The 18,542-nt window shown below is 33.5% G+C and overlaps 2 protein-coding genes and 1 non-coding gene across 4 annotated transcripts; 1 reads left to right on the top strand and 2 right to left on the bottom strand.

Annotated features, from left to right (window-relative positions):
* Window positions 1-55: 55 nt before the first annotated feature.
* On the top strand, window positions 56-1,370 carry LOC107860755 (putative calcium-binding protein CML19). The gene is made up of 2 exons (XM_047407652.1): window positions 56-97; window positions 319-1,370. Exon 2 carries the CDS (start codon window positions 666-668, stop codon window positions 1,089-1,091), a length of 426 nt encoding a protein of 141 aa, XP_047263608.1. The 5' UTR covers window positions 56-97; window positions 319-665; the 3' UTR covers window positions 1,092-1,370.
* TRNAK-CUU lies at window positions 172-244 on the bottom strand. Its single transcript has one exon. It is a non-coding gene; the product is annotated as a tRNA-Lys (tRNA).
* Window positions 1,371-4,856: 3,486 nt separating the features above from the next.
* On the bottom strand, window positions 4,857-11,160 carry LOC107860756 (protein LYK2). 2 transcript variants are annotated; one of them, XM_047407651.1, is made up of 3 exons: window positions 9,157-11,160; window positions 7,018-7,377; window positions 4,857-6,849 (listed from the first exon to the last, which is right to left on the bottom strand). In XM_047407651.1, the coding sequence occupies exons 1-3, from the start codon at window positions 9,551-9,553 to the stop codon at window positions 5,543-5,545; spliced, it is 2,064 nt and encodes a 687-aa protein (XP_047263607.1). In that variant the 5' UTR covers window positions 9,554-11,160; the 3' UTR covers window positions 4,857-5,542. The 2 variants fall into 2 exon arrangements, with proteins under 2 accessions (XP_047263607.1, XP_016561716.2); XM_016706230.2 differs by having other exon boundaries at window positions 7,018-11,160.
* Window positions 11,161-18,542: the final 7,382 nt, after the last annotated feature.

The following is an 18,542-nucleotide window of genomic DNA, read 5'->3' as shown; positions in this document are numbered from 1 at the left end:
AAGTTCAGAAAAATAGCATGTAAGAAGGCCTTAATCCAAAAATAAATTCCTTCTCACTTTAATTTGTACGTGAGGCATGAGCTGCTGTAAATGACAGGTGGACTTGGTAGAATATTTTTAATATTGGCCTACGGAAATTTTCAGAAACGAAACAAAAAGTAAAAAATTAGTCGCCCACCGTGGGGCTCGAACCCACGACCACAAGGTTAAGAGCCTTGCGCTCTACCAACTGAGCTAGACGGGCTTGTTGAAATATTGCGTGATTTTTTTATTTTAATTATATTACTGACTAAAGCAAGTTTTATTTTTGGTTTCCAGGAACCCACCCTGCTCAAAAATATTACGCCAACTACAGGTGGTCGGTCAATACACATCTTCGAGGGGGGAAAATAACTCAGAAGTAAATTTGAAATATAATTCCTCGTTTGCCTTTCCTAGTCTCCTTCCCCATGACCTGGTATCTTAGAAGTAGGTTCTTCTAGACTTAGTACACACCTGAAAGTCCTCCTCACAATTTTCCACCGGTTGCCTTACGCACGCCACACGCATTCTGCCGCGTTCAGTATACATATATAGGGTGTCAAAACAATTCAGTTCCTTAACAATTCAACTCTTTCGTCCTAGTTTTTACTTTTGTATTTGCCTTACAAGACAACAAATTCTTCATGGCAGAATACAAGCAGCACCAACGCCTATTTGACCGCTTTGATAAGAACAAAGACGGGAAAATATCAGCAGAGGAGCTTCAACAGTGTGTGCATTTGATCGGCAAAGACATGTCGTATGAGGAAGCAGAGGCTGCGGTTGAGCACAATGACTCGGACAACGACGGCTTATTGGATTTTGATGATTTTGTTAGATTAATTGAAGGCGGAAGCGAAGAAGAGAAGCGTCATGAGTTGAAGGAGGCATTCAGGATGTACGAGATGGAGGGATGTGGATGCATAACACCTGAGAGCTTGAATAGAATGCTTGCTAGATTGGGAGAATCGAGAACTATTGATGAATGCAGAAGAATGATTTGCCGCTATGATATTGATGGTGATGGTCTCCTTAATTTCGATGAGTTTGAGATTATGATGCGTTGCTAGTAATACTGAGTTAGAGACTTATTCTAGGTGTTTGCGCTTGCTTTCGGCTTTCCTTGAATCTTTGATTCTTTCAGTCTTTGGTTGGCTTGTGGATGATCATTCTTTCGGTATATTAGTACCTGTTTGCACCTTAATCTAGTTCTAAAGGTTCCAATTTTAGATGTATCTCTGCGTCCAAAACCAATCAATTTCATTTATTTCTTAGAAACACCATCTCCTCTTGGTATTTGAATCCTGTAATGTACTTCGTTCATTACTTTAGTAAGCTATGTTACTTTACATACTTGTCAAATGCCTCGTTTCATTATTTTTGACTGTAAAAAAGAATGTTTTTCGTCAGTTCGCTCAGCGTTGCCAAGGTGTGTTTAAGCCCTAAAGCAAGGCGCAAAACAGGTTGAGCTCTTCTCCTAGGCAGCGATTCAGTGTCATCTTCAAGGCTCTAAGGCATATGCTTCAGAAGAGGCGGCACTAAATGCTCTTAAGGCATATAGTCCAGAAGAGGTGGCTCTAAATTTAAAACCCCAACGGATAGGTGTTGGGTACGATATAGTTTTAATGATTGACAAACAAAGTGGTATGAAACATGTCAGTCAAGTTAGTTCACTGACACACTGTCTCATGTAGTCGAAATCTGTAGCAAAATCGTTCACAGACACACTATCTCATGTAGCTGAAACCTGTAGCAAAATCATAGATGATTAAAGACTCGTTCACAGACACAGTCTCATGTAGCTGAAACTGTAGCAAAATCATAGATGATTAAAAATAAAAGTGGAAGAAATCAAGAACCAGATGAGTGATTAATTCTAATAAACTCAAGGAAATAAACATGTGCAAATTTGAAGAAGTTGAATTTGATTCAAACACTTGATGATAAGGGAAAACAAGTTGAGTTGAAAAAGGAGTCCTATGGAAAGAAGAGTTTCACTTCTGAGCATATTCTGAAGAGTCCTATGTGTAGAAAGAGACTGCAAATTGAAGAAGTCTAAGCAAGATAGGAAACATACAAATTGAAGAACTCTTTGTTAGATCAATGAAGTTTTTGACGACTGACACATGAATGGACCATGTTACTTGATCTGGTCCAAGCATAGGAAGACAGGTTTCAGGTTTCACTGATAGATAAGACAAAGATTGCTTAAAGTCAGGAATGAATGAGCAAGCCTAATTCTGATATACTGAAGTTACTGATCACGCGAGAAATTGAAGAAGTTGTGGTTAAATAAAATACTAGAAGATAAAGTTTAAAGAGTTTGAGTTTGACTACAACACTAAGGAGACAAGAGTTGGAATTGAAGAAGAGTCTCACTTGAGTTTGAACTAAAGAATGACTCTTTGAAGAGTTGTGCTTAAATAGAAGATGCATCAGTCAGAATAAACTCACACACTTACAAAGCAGAAAAGCACAATCGACAGATTGACTCTGTCTTCATGAAGTGATTGACGCACTTACAAAGCAGAAAAGCGCAATCGACAGATTGACTCTGTCTTCATGAAGTGCTATTCAATCACTGAACAAACACATTGAAGAAACTGGTCCTAAGTATAGAATCCAGCTAAGAGTTTTAGCGTTGATTGTTAGAGTTTTTCATTATGTTTGAACTATTAATGTAATATTAGTTTCAATGTGTTATAAACTGAACTAGGAGCTAGTTTTTGAGCTGGGGAAAACTCAAAGACTTTGGGAATGCATGCCTTGGGAGGTGTGTGTAGTTAGTAATTGGAGTTTATAATTCCTAGTCGTTGAGTTAAAGGAATTAGAGTTTACAATTCCTATTTGTTGGTTACAAAAGTTTTGTCGTTGTTAAGGTTCAGAGTTATTTAGTGAAGTTGGGGTTAAATCTTGTAGAGGTACAGGGTCGTAGTTTATTAAATGTTTTGAGCAGGGTGTTTTCCACGTAAAAATCATTGTGTTCTTTACCTTTCTATTTTACTGCTTCCTTGGAACACGTCAGGTAACCCGTTCAATCCATAGGCAACTCTTACGTTAAAGTCACTTATCAGTAAGTACGTACTCTAATAGATGGTAGAACATTTTTGTGTTTTTCACCTGTGTAGACACCTAATTTTGTCCCTCCCCGATATCATTTTTACTCATTTTTACTTTATGCTACCGTATACCCTTACCCATTTAATTATTCCCCACAAAAATACAAAAATAAACAAAAAACAATACCTCTAACTAATTTATCTTATCCTAATAACCTACCCAATCAAAAGCTTCCACCTCACTACCTACCTCACTACCCCAATACCCAACCACGTGACCCCTCACACTATCACCTACCATATATACATATCCCATTTTCTCACGCAGAGGGGGGAGAGGTTTCCATTTTTCCAATATATACACAATCATCTTCTCCACAACAAGGGGGAATCCTCCATTTTTTTTCTTGGCCCATTAGTACACAGAAAACACGAACCTCACACCAAATACCCTCACATCAAATACACACTCACCCTCTTGAATACACAGAATTAGCACACACTTACTGGTACAGAATTTACATATACACACCCATTCACATAATACGTATAGCACAGGAGAAGAGACGATACTCATCGTCTCCACAGAAATAAGGGAGAATTCATACACCCACACACACTGAGAGCGGGAATTAAATGGAAAGCAGAGAGGGAAATTGAAATTGAGCGAAAGAGAGAGTTTGAGAGATAGACTGAGAAGGATAAAGGGAGAAAACGCCACTGTTGTGTTCTAGAGAGAGAGAGCTCTAAATCCGGTCAGTCCGCCGGAATACACTCTCACCGGCGACCAAACTTTTCATTAGAAAATGACTCAAACGTGCCGGAAAACAGTAACCAGCAGCCAAATCAGCCGCAGCAGTCCATGGGCTGCTCGGAATTTCACCAGAGACGCGCCAAAACCGATCAAAATCGTCCCAAACATCGGAAAACAAAAGTGGGTTTGTCTTTGGGATTTCGGGAATCGAGTTCGAGGTCTGTTCGTGGTTCATGGGTTCACGAGGTTCGCGTCGCGGTTGAAATCGGTTCAAGTTGATTGAATAAAAGTAACATTGAGGTTCCACGTTGAGGTTCCGTTGGATGCGGTTCTATTCAGAAAGATCAGTTAATCAATAAGGCATTGAGGTCCATTTCTCGTCTCATTCTCTATTCTATTTTTTGGAATTTTAGTTGTTTGTTATGGGTGTGAATAACTTGTTTATTTAGCGTATTTGAATCTTTGTTGTGTATACGTGGTTGATGTTGGATTTGATAGTCGAAGAATTGGCTAATTAGTTTGACAATGGAATTGGGGAAGACGGGAATTAAAAGTTGATAAAAAATAAATATTATTATTATTTTTTTATTTATTATTGATGTTGAACGTGATATGTCATCGAGCGGGTAGGCAAACAGTAGGCTCGGATATGCAAATTTAGAATTGTTGAATTGTTGAAATGCTTAGAATATTTGTTGAATGTTTTGTTTATCGTATTTGAAAAGTGTATTTATTTAATCGGGGAATGCCCCAAGGTCATTTGTATTTACTCATCGGGGAATGCCCCGAAGAATTTTGTACGCAAAGGATGCTCGTGATCAAGGCCCGAGGCATCGAGTAAAGCATAGTTTAGGACTAGTGTAGGTTATTTCAGTATTTTTATTTCGGGACTGTATAACTCGGACTGGACACTATATTTCGGATCCCTTTGGTTTTTGTTTGTTTGTTTGATTGTTTTACATGTTTTTGTGTGGTTTGTACATCGTAGTGTCAATTTAGCCGATACGCTCTGCCAAGAGACCGTGGCCAAACCACGGGATCAAGGGGTGCCTAACACCTTCCCCTCGGTCAACAGAATTACTTAACCGGAATCTCTGTTCGCAAATCAGTATTAAAGAGTCAAAACCATTTTGAAAAATGATATTCATGGGTGACTTAGCACACCCGATTTATGCCAAGTGGCGACTCTGAGTTTTGATTGTTAAAAATAATCCTTTTTCGAAATAAATTTTCATCTTTTGTCACATTAATAATTAAAACCCTTTCGACCCTTAAAACTTAATCTTTGGGAGTAAAAAAAAAAAAAAAAAGGGGGTGTGACAACCTGTGATAGCACTGAATCTACTTTGATCTGTAATCATTATCCTTTTACCTTGTGGGTTGTCCTTTGAATCAAGGAACCCAACTTAAGCTCAGCCAGCAAAAACATTTATAATAAAAAGTCGAAACATGTTTGGGAGATGAACTGAAAATTTACTGTCAACATTAGCAAACATAAGAAGATAAATATTGAGCAAAAGCAGCGATTTAGTTACTTGATACATACATATTTACAAGTTACAGTAACAGTAAGCAGAATAAACTCTCTTACCATATTTTGCTTTAAGTACAGAGGAAATCCAGAACTTATGACTCATAAAAACTTTACAAGTTTAACTCCTGAAAGGTAGTCACTTTACAATTCACAAAAGCTGGTAACTTTAACAAATCACATGGTAGTACTGGTGGCTTCAGCCTTGAACAAAGGTTTGCAAGCGCTTTCGGAGATTATGAGTTGCTCCTCTCCTTCCAGTACTTGGTCAACCAATCTTGACAACTTCTCCACAATTTCACCAGCATTTGGTCTTAATGACGGGTCTTTCTCCACGCATGCTCTAGCCAAATTTGCCAAAGTCACTGCTGCATCAAAAGAATAATTCTCTCCCAACGCGCTGTCGATCCATTCCCTTAGCTCATCCGCGTTCTCAGACCCCAAAATAACCTTTATTTTCTCAGAGAGCGCAGCTTCATCTTCTCCTTCAGTACCACCGCCACTGCTTATAGGTGATTGGCCTGATAAAACCTCAAGCAAAATCACCCCAAAAGCAAAAATGTCAATGCTCGGGGCGAGGATTTCTCTTTCAAGATACTCTGGTGCCAGGTAACCTTTTGCAAATTCATCATCAACACATCGAGCCATGCCAAAATTACCAACTTTTGCCTTAAATTCTTCATCAAGAAAAATGTTCCGGCTCTTTATGTTTCGGTGAACATAAGCAGGATCTATTATATGGTGCATAAATTGCAACGCAGTAGCTACATCTAGACAGATCCTTAGCCTTTGATTCCATGTCAAGAAACAGTCACAGGAAGCAATGAATTGGTTTTTCATTGCTCGGCCACCATGAAGCCAGTCCTTTAATGAACCATTTTTAGCATATTCAAAAACCAAGAACGAATCAGGACCCTCTGTCACGCACGTCCCTAAGAGCCTGATAATATTTGGATGATGATGAATTGCATCGTTGAGTATCCCAAAATCTATTTTTGAGATACTGCGCGTCTCCATCTGTTTGATTGCGAAACTTTTACCACTGATCCGTCCATGGAATACAGAATCCTCAATAAGATTGGAGGAATCGAATTCCTCGGTTGCCTTCTTTATATCTTCAATTGTGTAGGTCTCAACCAATAGCTTATGTGAGGTTGCATCAATAATCTGACCATCAAGATCATTTTGAGACCCCTCGAATGAAACTTTCTTTTCACTGGTAGTTCTCACGCTCAAACTTAACTTTTGTAGCTCCGTATCTCCTTCCTTACTCGTTTCATCCTTCTTCCTCCTGAGAAAAATGAACAAGAAAACTGCTGCAAGCACGGCAATTGCCACGAATGCAACCACAGCAACAGCAATATAAACTCTCATCATCCGCATTTTGGACTTCTTTTTATGTACTTTGGATGACGCTATGCTTGCTGCTGGATATCCCAAATTCGACTGCAGAGGTCTTGTGAATGATCCAAGATTGGGTTTACCTGTTGAGACATAATATAATTAACTAACTAAATGTGTGCTCTCTAACAACTTAAACTTGTTACAAAGTTCAACATGTTATCGGAGTATACAAAAATTTTTAGGGACAACTAAGGATGCATGTTGAGACATGATATAATTGAAGTGTGCCCGCTCTAATTAAATGTTACCTTCAAGAGGAATCAAAAGAGTTGAAGCTGGTGAAAGTCCTTCAGGTCTAAAACTACCTCCTGACGATCTTCGATTGGCATCAATTATTCTTTCAGCAGTAGTATTGAAGCTGGTTGCTAAAGCTGCAAGCGCATCCCCTTGCTTCACGGGGTAAGAGAGCAAAAGTTTTGTCTGTGGACTAAGTTCTTGCGGAGATGGACAAGCACATCTCAATGGAATCGACAGCAGAGTTTTCTCAGATAGACCCCATGGAGTAACATTTGGATTTTTCTCATGAATGGCTTTGCAACTCGTTAAACCTTCCAAAGATTGAGCAATGCTGTTAAAGCTCTCGCCTTTGGTAGTAGTCTTTGTTAGCTCTGCTTCAAAGAAACCACCAATGCACTTACAATCTAATGGAATTACTAAAGGCTGATCGATAGCAAGAAACTCTGTATCAGCAGAAAAGCCATTTGCTTCTCCTAAAACGTATCGATTGATACCCAAATAAGAGCTCAGATTGAAAAGTGAAGAGTAATATGAATTAGTCCGAAGAACCGCAAATGTCCCACATTGCAATGGCTGCACGTTACGGTCACATCGATAGCCAGAAGCAGCTGGAGATTTCGACTCGCAGCTCAGTAAGTCCTCTCCAAGAGCCGAAACAGCAACAAAGAAGAAAAATACAAAAGCCCGGAACTGAAGATGGACTATCATAGTTTAATTAATTAAGTGAAGGACAAGGACCACTCTATGGCAGGGTATAAAAAGGTTGGTCTATTGTTGCAGGGATATACTATAAGAAATGAATATTTTGGATCTGTACAAATCGGCGTATAAAAAGGTAGAATTTCTTTCTCAGACAAGAGTCTTGGATGCTACAATTCTTGTATGTGGCAACTCTTTTTTTAACATTTTAAATGGCTAACCGTCATGATTATCCCCTCAACCATTTTAACAAATTCCTTTTGGTTTTCAAGACTTGTCAATTTGTTTATGCGCATACATGCACTTGGAAAAAGGTCAAGAAGAATTGAGCAACAAATGAATGTACATGCATTGGGTGGTAGGAAAACCAAGTAAACAATGAAAATCTGTTAAAAGTTTTTTTTTTTTTAAAAAAAAACAAAGTTACTAGTAAGTTGTAATTGACCAATGGGACGGTCGGGACGACCCCTCGTACGGGGCAATGTGTTTTTACAGGAGAGGGGAGTGGGATAACTAATTTTCTAAAGTGAAGTTAGCTATATATGTAATGTGCTCACTTGGTAACATTTACATGAAGAAAAAATAACAAGAGTTAACCACACTTGTCCCACATTTTGCCTACTGAATGGATGTAAATTAGAACTAGTGATGATCAAACTTCAATTCCTGAAATAATGACTAAAGGATTTGTAGGTGAAGTCATGGCCAATATATCATTTAGTTCCTTAATTCAATTAAATCGAAATGACGTTTAAGAAAGAGTGATGTTTCAAAGAATTAATTAATAAATATTGAAGTGTGATAAATATGATCTCCTTTTCTTAAGGGGCGATAAGGAAGATGTACAATGGACAAGCATTAGGTGCCAATAGAGATCTCCTTTGCATCCTAAAGATGAGGCATTTAAAGGACACTTCAAGTTAAAAGATGGATGACTCGAAATTCCATCTACACCTTTATATAGCCAACATATCACTCAGAACCATTTCTGTGGTTTAAAAAGAAAAGTACTATATTATACCAAAAGAAAAATTTAGGATTTGAAGTTTATGAGTTCTCAATTCTACAAAGGCCGGATTCTAAATAAATTATTTATACATATTAAATGTATTTGTAATACAAATATAAAATTTTGGTCAAAATTATTGAGTCCTGCTAAACCCATAATTAGAAACACTAGTTCTGCCCATGATTAAGAAATACAACTAAAAAAATTGTTAAGTATTCCACATCGGAAAATGGATGGGTAATTGGTCTCCTTATATGAACTTGGGCAATCCATGAACTTGCTTTTGAGGTTGAGTTAAACCCAAATCTATTCTTCTAATACATAGACTTTTAGCAATTAATTGTTGTTAATCAACATGCAATATCATCACCTTATTAAATCATTTATTTGTAATAAATTTACATTTTAAATTTAGTTACATAGAGTGCCAGTAAGTATTTACCTTGTCCATCATGTTTTCTCGACGATTCTCCCTTTCTTTTTTCTTTTTGGGGAGAAAAGATGGAAGAAAGAATATTGCACGTGAGACCACGTGCCCAGCACCATTGACATTGAACAAGCTGTAGATAAACAAAGAAATGAAAAAGGCACATACAGAAAGTGAGGGTAACGAGAGCTGTCCAATTTTTGAGGCCAACTTGAAAAAAGGTTATGTTTGTCGATAAACGTAACCCACATGACCATGACCTAGTAGTAATATATATATATATAAGTTGAAATTTGGAGAAGAGTTTTATTAATTCATCGTTCACGAAAAGCATCTCCCTTTGCAAATTCATGCATTCCCCAGTTAGATTTGTGAGGGATATTCTGATGGAAGAGTTAGCTACCAATACCATCTATCGAATGCCAAGTGTCACGCATATCTATGAGCAATAAATTTTTTTTAAAAAATTCCTGATAATGTGTGTTTGGGGACAAGTTGACCGCTACTATTATTTGGTGTGATGTATCTGTTATCTTCCACCTGCATGTAACTTTGTTCAAGTGAAAGAAATCATCTAATATTTTTGCTTCTCATTAACTTTGAACTTTGAAATGTACATCACATTCTTTGGCAGGAATCAAGTTAATTGTACTAGTAGTACTAGTTAAGCAAATTGGGCACAGCTGAAACTGTGCATCCGATTCAACTTAGGAGTCTAAAGTTCCTAGAAGAAATAAGCACATACGTGAAAACAATAACGCATCTTATTTTTATTGTAAAATTGATACCAACTTCAGCAGCAATATCTACGAGAATCAAAATATTATCATCAGGGTGATCTTTTTCAACTCCCATCTAGAGACTTTTCATATTTTTTTCGTATGGTCAACGTATTTTCAGGCAGACTAATTGTATCGGTTACGTTCATCGAATCACTTCTTAAAATCTCCCAAAACTATACATGATTCTCTTGGAGTTTATGCCTGGTAATTTAAAATACTGCACAAGGTGACACGTTTCACAAGAAGAGTACATCCCATGAATCTTTAAGTTATGCTAATTATTTCGAAATTCATATAATAGTGTAGTCCAAAATATAGTAACATGTAATGCGTGGAAAATATTGCTAATCACATGATCTATCAGTTCAGCCCATGCATCCAAAGTAAGGGCCATGTCGTCGTAGCCCATACACGAAAACTATGAGCAAACATCCTGACAATGACCAGCCCATGACAAAATATAAATATTCTCAATGATTTTTGTTTTATATAATACATCAAAGCTACTTCATCTAGCCAATCACACCAAGTAATTGATAAAAATTAATTTCACTCGAGGTCCTCCAAAGTTTTCACTCATTTTATTGATCAGTAGACCATATTGGCATATTTTTGAACACCAAAAGACTCAAAATGTCTTATCACGTTCGAGAAGTAACGACGGAAAACCGATAGGTAATAGGTGCAACGTGGCGCTAGCAGGCAAAGGAACTGGCCGTTACATCTAAGTCATCAAACCAATTAAAAAATGGACACAACAAGTTTCCTTATTTTTTCTTCTGTCGATTAATGAATACTCTTTGTTTATTTCCCATCACATTAAGCATATTCTTAAACAGTGCTTCTGATTATTACAAAGATTGAAGGGATCTTTAATCAAAGAACCAATATATATTATACATTCACCAGCTACTTTTAGATCTTTAATAAGAGTTTGAAAGGCTTACATGTAGAATACCACGAGTTGGGCGTTCAGTTCCTGTACACAACGAGCTAGGCAACTAACGGCGGACTATATTTTCTTCACTAAATCTAAAGAATGAAAAACATAAAATTTCTTTTCACTTGTGTTTCTCTGCAGCTAGGTACTTAAAGTAATCTAACTGAACTATATAAATTTAGAAATTTTGTTGATGTGGGACAAAGAATCAAGAAAGGATCATTTTTAAATATTATGAACAAATTAAGGAGTTTTGTGTATGACAAGCAAAGTCCATAATAACAAGATGATACTGAAAAAATGAGAGTGCATAATCCAAAGAGTCGTTTTCAGTTTCTAATAAGTCGATGAATTTCATTTTAAATAATTTAATCGAGGTATCAACATCGAAAGTTTCAAGTGTTAGCACTAGCATGGTACTTGGATTTTTGTGGTGGCTAATCCTATTCTTTTTCTTACTTTTACTTTTCAATTTAGTCGTCTTAAAATTCGTCCCTTTCGAAGTGTGCACGATAATGACATTATAAACAGCCCATTACGTTTTCCAATTGATAATCCAAAATCCTTACACTTGTTTTAGTTAGAGCCATCACTAATAAAATGGACTCTACTAATTAGATAACTTTCCTTCCAAAGTCGCCAAGCGTCGTATACTTCACAAAGTTTACCAAAAAAGTATTATAGTTGATTATATTTCATACCTGAGTAAAATCTAGTGATTATGATTTTCTTTATGATTACTGTTATATAGGGATAAGAAAAGGAAGATGGAGAATCAAAATCTCATCAACATAGTGAAAGTTTAGATAGCCAACCAACTAAGCTATTAAGGTCTCGATTATTATTTTATTGAAAATAATATCATTAAAATATATTATTCATTTGTCGTTTACCACTATTTAGGATCCACTCTAAAATGTTTTGAAATAAATAATTGCTTATTTATCAACTATTTGATCATTCAAATATGATCACTCTCAGAGGAAAATTGATGGGATTGTGGTGGAATAATTTTCTACATAAGAAAACAACGAATAACAACAATAGATAAAATATATATATCTATATATATGACGATGGTCAAAGTAGTGGTGATTAATCTACACATGAAAATAAAAAAAAAAGGATTAATGACATATGACATGTTAATTAGGTGCCGACGCTTAATTTCCCTCCAATGGGAATGGGTCACGAAACAAATCATCCAGGTTCAATTCATGCCTAACAAAGAGTTTTTCTTTTCTTTTTTTTTTAACCACTCCCTACGAGATGTTTAGTTACTCATATATGATGTTAAAATGAAAGGACTAGGAGTATTACTACTCTACATTTGAGGTCAAACTATAACATACTTCCTAAGGGACCATAAACAAACATTTCAATTAATTAAAGGTTAAACCTGATGAATCATATACTACCATGATCAAAATCAGGATTTTTCTATTAATTGAGGGCATAAAGTGTTGTTATCCTAGACGAAACATTTTTTTTTTTGAGTCCGGTTTCATCCGATGTCCGATATCCTCATAGGAGCTCGAGTAATTTGAATTCGCACAGCATAAGACCGATTCAGAAAAAACACTCCCCACCAATTCAAGATTTTTCTATATCCAAAGCTAAACAAAAGGTTGTCAATATTATACTACAGCTCCCTGTTTTAGCAGTTTTGATTCCAGAACAAATCAACATTGTTGCAATTGGTAGGAAAAAGAAACGGCCCGCAACTTATTTGAAAGAAATTAAGGCAGAGGCAAAGGAAATATTAGACTTATATCCGAAAAAGTGTTCAATTGCTGAGCTTTAAAATTTAATTTTTCTTTTTCCAGGATTATACACAAAAAGTTAAATACCTAATTAGCGAAATTAAACTGAGCAAAAGATTAGACTTATCTTATTTAAAAAAAAAAAAATTGAGGTAGGAATTACAAGGTCGAGTATCGAACCCACCAGCCAGATAAAAGTAGTAGTAAACCAGATTAGACTTATCTTAGAGTTGTTAAAAACTTTTAAGTTTGATATTCTTCATTTTTCATTTATTTTTTGGGTGTGTGTGGTTGGTTTTTGGACGAGATAGTCAATAATACTCAATACTGCCTTAATTTCCATTACCTTGTCAAGGAGTAAAATTCAGTAGGCATGAAGTTGTGCGTCAAACTAAATTAAAAAAGTCATCTAATATTTGAAACTTAGGGATCCTTTGGTAGAGTGTATTTAAATGATAATGCATGCATTAGTTTAATGTGTATTAGTAGTACCTTGTTTGATATACCTTTTTACCCTATGTATAACTAATGCAAACATTATTTATATACTCTATTGTGTATTGAGGTGTGTATTACTAATACCTCAAAATTCATGCATTAGTAATGCAATGGATCTAATACATGCATTAACATGCTTAAAGACCCTATTACCCCTCAAAAAAATTTCCGTATCCTTTCTAACATACATATTGAGGGTATTATGCTAAAAAGGAAAAAAATTAAAATTATATAATTCATGTTTTTTTAATACATCGAATCAAACACTGCATAAAAAAATACAAGCATAACTAAGGCAAACATAACTTACACAAGCATTAATAATACACCATAATTTTGTATTATTCTTATACACTCTACCAACAGACCCCTAAATGACTTGCATCTCGAAACTCTATATAAGGATAAAGGAAAAGGCTCAAAAATACCCTTGAACTATCTGAAATAGCTCAAAAATGCCCCTCGTTAGATTTTTAGCTCAAAAATACCCCTCCGTTAAATATTTAGCTAAAAAATACCCCTCCCTCTAACAGAATTCGGAAAAGGATCAAAAACACTCCTGAACTATCTGAAATGGCTCAAAAATACCCCTCTGTTAAATATTTGGCTCAAAAATACCCCTCAACTTAACGAAATTCGACCAAGCATGCCACCTAAATAAAAAAACTACGTGACCATGTCACATTACCATCCACATGTAAAATGTTAGTATTTTTTAATTATATTACATTCCTTTCTTCTTCTTTTTTATTTAAAAACGTCAGTGAAACGGACAAAATTTACACAGCTTTTTTATTTTTAATCAAAGTAGACAAATGATGGTTACATAATATTTTTTTTGAAAAAAATTATTAAATGTAACATCGATAATATCAAATTCCTTTGATCATCTAGAAAACAAATTTTTTCCTGTTAATCGGTTAAAAAGTGTGAAACCCAACAAATGAGTCTTATTAAATTGATAAACCCATTAATATTAGGCCAGTATAAAAGTTAAAATTAAAATTTACTCGTAAAAGTAACAAATTTCAAACTAAACTTCAAATTAGTTACTCAAAAGATGTATTTGACTTTGCTAGCTTTTACTCAAAATGCTTATGTTAAAATGATTTAATAAATACCCCCTCCAATCTAAAATTAATGAATATGTGAATGTGGCACACATCTTCAAAAAGTTAATGAATGACATAATTAAATAATAATTTATCAATATTAAGTATCATTTTATTTCTTTAAAACTTGTTCTAAAAATAATAAGATTATTTATCAAAACTGAATTTAGAAAAATGAATTCATTTCGAATGATTAAACAAGTGTTAAAAGGAATTCATTTATTTTGAAAAAGAATTTGCATGTAGTAAATTCAACTCAATTATTAGTACATCAATATTTGTTAGCTTAAAAGTTAAAATTCTAGCTCCTCCTCCGAGTCAATATCAGATCAAGATCAAGTTGTTCCTCATCCAAGCGACAATAACAAGGTGAAATTTAGAACTTTTAAAACACTAATAAAGTAATTAACAAAATATTTTATTTTTTTTCCGTGTCACTGCTTTGCAAAAAAATAAAAAAAAATAAAGAAGAAAGAAATGTCATATAATTAAAAAATACTAACATTTTACATGTGGATGATAATGTGGCATAGTCATGTGGTTGTTTTTTTATCTAGGTGGCATACTTTGTGAAATTTCGTTAAAGGGAGGGGTATTTTTGAGCCATTTCAGATAGTTCGGGGTATTTTTGATCTTTTTTCGAATTCCGTTAGAGGGAGGGGTATTTTTGAGCCCAATATTTAACGAAGGGATATTTTTAAGCTAAAAATCTATCGAGAGATATTTTTGAACTATTTCAAATAATTCAATGGTATTTTTAAACCTTTTTTGTAAGATAATTGGATTTAATCCATCCCACCATACCCTATCCCACTGTACCCTTATAGTGGGTTCTAAGATTTAGTGACTAAATTAGCACTTAGATGAGTGGGTCCATAGGATAAAAAACCTTTTATGTTAGCCTTATCTGTGCTAATTAGAAAAGTGAAAATAACAAACAAACAACCAAAAAAAACAAGGGATGGAAAGATACATTCAGTCAGAAAAAGAAAGAAGAAACAAATGTTGCACTTTCAATTTAATATTGTGAATAGGTACAAGCATGGTAAATAGTTATGTCATCTACACGTCAACGTTGGGAAATGAAATATTACTGTACCCTCTTGGTTGGCTATCTCTATCACATGTTAATTATTACTCTGAATATATGTTGAACTATAAATACAGATTCTAAAATGGTGTACTTATCTAAACTTTATTGTCCTCAATCGTAAATGATGAGATTTTCCTAGAAAAAGAAAATAATTATCCTCTTCACATGTCAAATGAAATGATAACTCCCCCTATACAATATTTTCTGGTGTTTTTTTTAAAATAATTTTCTTTTATGGAACTAAATTATGGATAATATTTATTTGACGTAAGCTTCTCATATATTTGCATAAATAGGAACACTCAAATAAAATGTCTATTGATTTCATGTAACCAAATATTTCTTAATATGTACTATTTAAACACACTTCGACAAAACATGCCAAATAACAAAGTCTTGAGTAAGGATTACATGTTATAACGTGGATACAATTATTGTTTAAATTAAAGTTTTCGTAATATACATGTTTACACAGAGATTTGAGAGAGGAAGCTCTATTTAATTTTCCTGACTTAATTATTATACCCTGCAAGCTGCAGCACAAGTGATATTTTTAGAAAATTATAGTATAAATATATATATATATATATATATATTTATATATAAAAGAATTTATAGATGATTTAAATTTCAAACAAAAATGACGAAACACTAGCATAGAAAAAACTTGATGTGAAAAAAAAAAAGGGGAAAGGAAGTACATTTTCCAAATTAAGGTTCACGCAATGAGAAATTAATTAGAATTCTGACATGGTAGTTAGAATGTTAGATGAGTACTTCTCAATTTTTTGCGCGTTACAATTGTGTGAGTTCACTGACTAAATCTCACGCATGTTTTACACGAAAAAAACAAGTAGTTCTTTTTATTTTAAATTATTTATAAACGAGTAAAAGATATAACTCCAATAAAGAAAGAGAAGAATACTTTGGGGATTTTTATTTTTTATTTTTTTTTTAAAAAAAAAAAAGCGAAGAAAACTTCCAGGAAAATTCAGATGAGTAGTTTGGTTTTGTTTGGGTGGTACCTACTCTTTTGACTAGCCACATATCCATTCAATTATTTCTGAGCCAAAGCCAGGGACGGAGCCACTTTGGTTTAGGAGTTCATCCATACACCCCTTTGATAAAAAGTTATATTATTTAGAAATGGTTAAAATAATTGTTTAATGTATATATGATAGAGGTTGAACATCGTTTGACTTGTTCGTATGTTCACTTATTCAGTTTTCGAACCCCTTAGTAGTAATTCTAACTCCGCTACTGGCCAAAGTCATTATGTATATTTAAGTATTGACTCACCTTCCTTAACATTTTTCTTTCGAAAATGTAAACTTTCATATTCGTTTGTGTTTCTCTTAAGTTTTGTCCGAATAATTTTTGAAGAAAATGTACCTGAACACTTCTTTAATAACTTTTTAAAGAATGCTAACAATAACTAATAAGAAAAACAGCCAGACACATGCCTTTTCTCGTTAAAAAAAATAAAATTGAATAAAATCCCCAAAAGAATATTGTCTAAACGAACTAGTTCATAATCATAATTTTTTTTTAATTAATTGGTTAATATCAATCGTCTTTATATTCTCTTTCCTTTGTATTACGTCTCTCCCAATCTTCCAGGCTATTTAACAGTGTAATAAATAAATGACCATGTTGTGCATGATGCTGAAAAAAAATCACATGAGTAATAATCATACAGTAATATTGACAGCCATGAGCCTAAGCCCTAAGACAATGTGAAGGCTTAAAACTGGATATTTATTCGGAGGATCTTTTATCGAATTATAAATTAATTTTCTTTCCATATATTATATTATTTGGAGAAATAAATTTAAATACTTGAAAAAGAGTAAATTCCAGTCAGAAATAATGGAAAAGGGAAGCACGTCGTTAGATGAAGCTATGTAGATTAAAATATTAAATTGGTGCATGGACTTTCACATGGCTATAGTATTTGTTGCTTTTAAAAAATAGTCAATCATTTAATAATGATCGATATGCCATTCTTGCCTGCTGATAATAAGGAAATGGTAATCATAACATTTTAGGTTATGAGTTTGGAGTATAGGTAAAAAGTGTCACAGCTCACAACAATGAGTAATACCATGTAACACCTACATAATAATGCCTTTGTGTTATGAGTATCTCATTGACAAATCAGCTCTAACTATTGTTTGATTTCGATTAACATCATTTGTTCTTTTACGATGTTGCATTATTATGTCATATTTTTATTTATCGAAAGTTAATTTGATTAATTATTAGAGTTAAATTAAATGAAATTAATTTAATATTTTAATATTAAAATATTAATAATAAATAATACAAAAGATATTATAAGTTGTAACTTTTTCTTTCGTGTCAACAGAATGAAAATATACACTTTAAGATACTAGGCAAAGTTCACATAATCTGAATTTTGAAAATCAAAAAGTACCACATAAATTAAAATGAAGATGGTAGTAAGTCTTATCTCAACTAAAGAGACAATTAAAAAAGAGTAATTAACAATACCTCTTTTCTTTTTTATAATATAAATGATATTTTACAACGAACTAAGTAATTGGATAAAATGAAGTATATTAATTATTTTACTTCAAAAGATTTCCAAAAAATAATTGTGAACAGTCATAATGCTCGTCTGGCATTCCTATATTTTTTAAAAAGGATAGTGCTAAATGGTCACAGATTTTTTGTCACAATTGTGAAAAGACTTAGATAATCTTGTGAGTCTTTTCTTAAATAAATTTCTTCCAAATTTTTTTAATCAATGCAATAATTTTTTTCTGTTCCCCAAATTCATTGAACAACTAAAATTGATTTATACAAGAATAATTAATGAATTTAAGGTACATATATTATGTATTAAGAAAATATTATTTAAATTGTATTTAAATATATAGTATAATAAACGGCTATTATTATTATACAAGAAATAATAATAATGCATAATATTAATAATTTCCAAAGTTACACAATTAGCCGTTTAAGTCGTTTATATAGTATAAGCCGTTTATTATAAATTGATTTTCAAATACTAAATTTATTAGGATAAAATTTATAGTATAAATTAATATATTTTAGAAATTTATCGTAGTATAAATTTATTAGGATAAATTTATTTTTCTATTTTTACCGTAGTATCGATAAAATTTTAAAAAATATAATTTAACTATTTTTCTATTCTGATATACTCATTTTGTTGTATATTTT

This window comes from Capsicum annuum, chromosome 2 (assembly GCF_002878395.1).
Source record: "Capsicum annuum cultivar UCD-10X-F1 chromosome 2, UCD10Xv1.1, whole genome shotgun sequence".
Classification (NCBI taxonomy): domain Eukaryota; kingdom Viridiplantae; phylum Streptophyta; class Magnoliopsida; order Solanales; family Solanaceae; genus Capsicum; species Capsicum annuum.
This window is presented reverse-complemented; position numbering and strand designations above follow the sequence as displayed.

What these genes read in the sequence shown, in the direction of transcription:
- LOC107860756 (XM_047407651.1), bottom strand. Translation starts at nt 9,553, where the DNA reads ATGGTATTGGTAGCTAACTCTTCCATCAGAATATCCCTCACAAATCTA. An exon ending in GAGAAAACATGATGGACAAG is followed by an intron (nt 7,378 to 9,156) that starts GTAAATACTTAC and finishes TCTTTGAAGCAG; the next exon opens with AGCTAACAAAGACTACTACC. An exon ending in TCTTTTGATTCCTCTTGAAG is followed by an intron (nt 6,850 to 7,017) that starts GTAACATTTAAT and finishes ATGTCTCAACAG; the next exon opens with GTAAACCCAATCTTGGATCA.
- LOC107860755 (XM_047407652.1), top strand. Translation starts at nt 666, where the DNA reads ATGGCAGAATACAAGCAGCACCAACGCCTATTTGACCGCTTTGATAAG.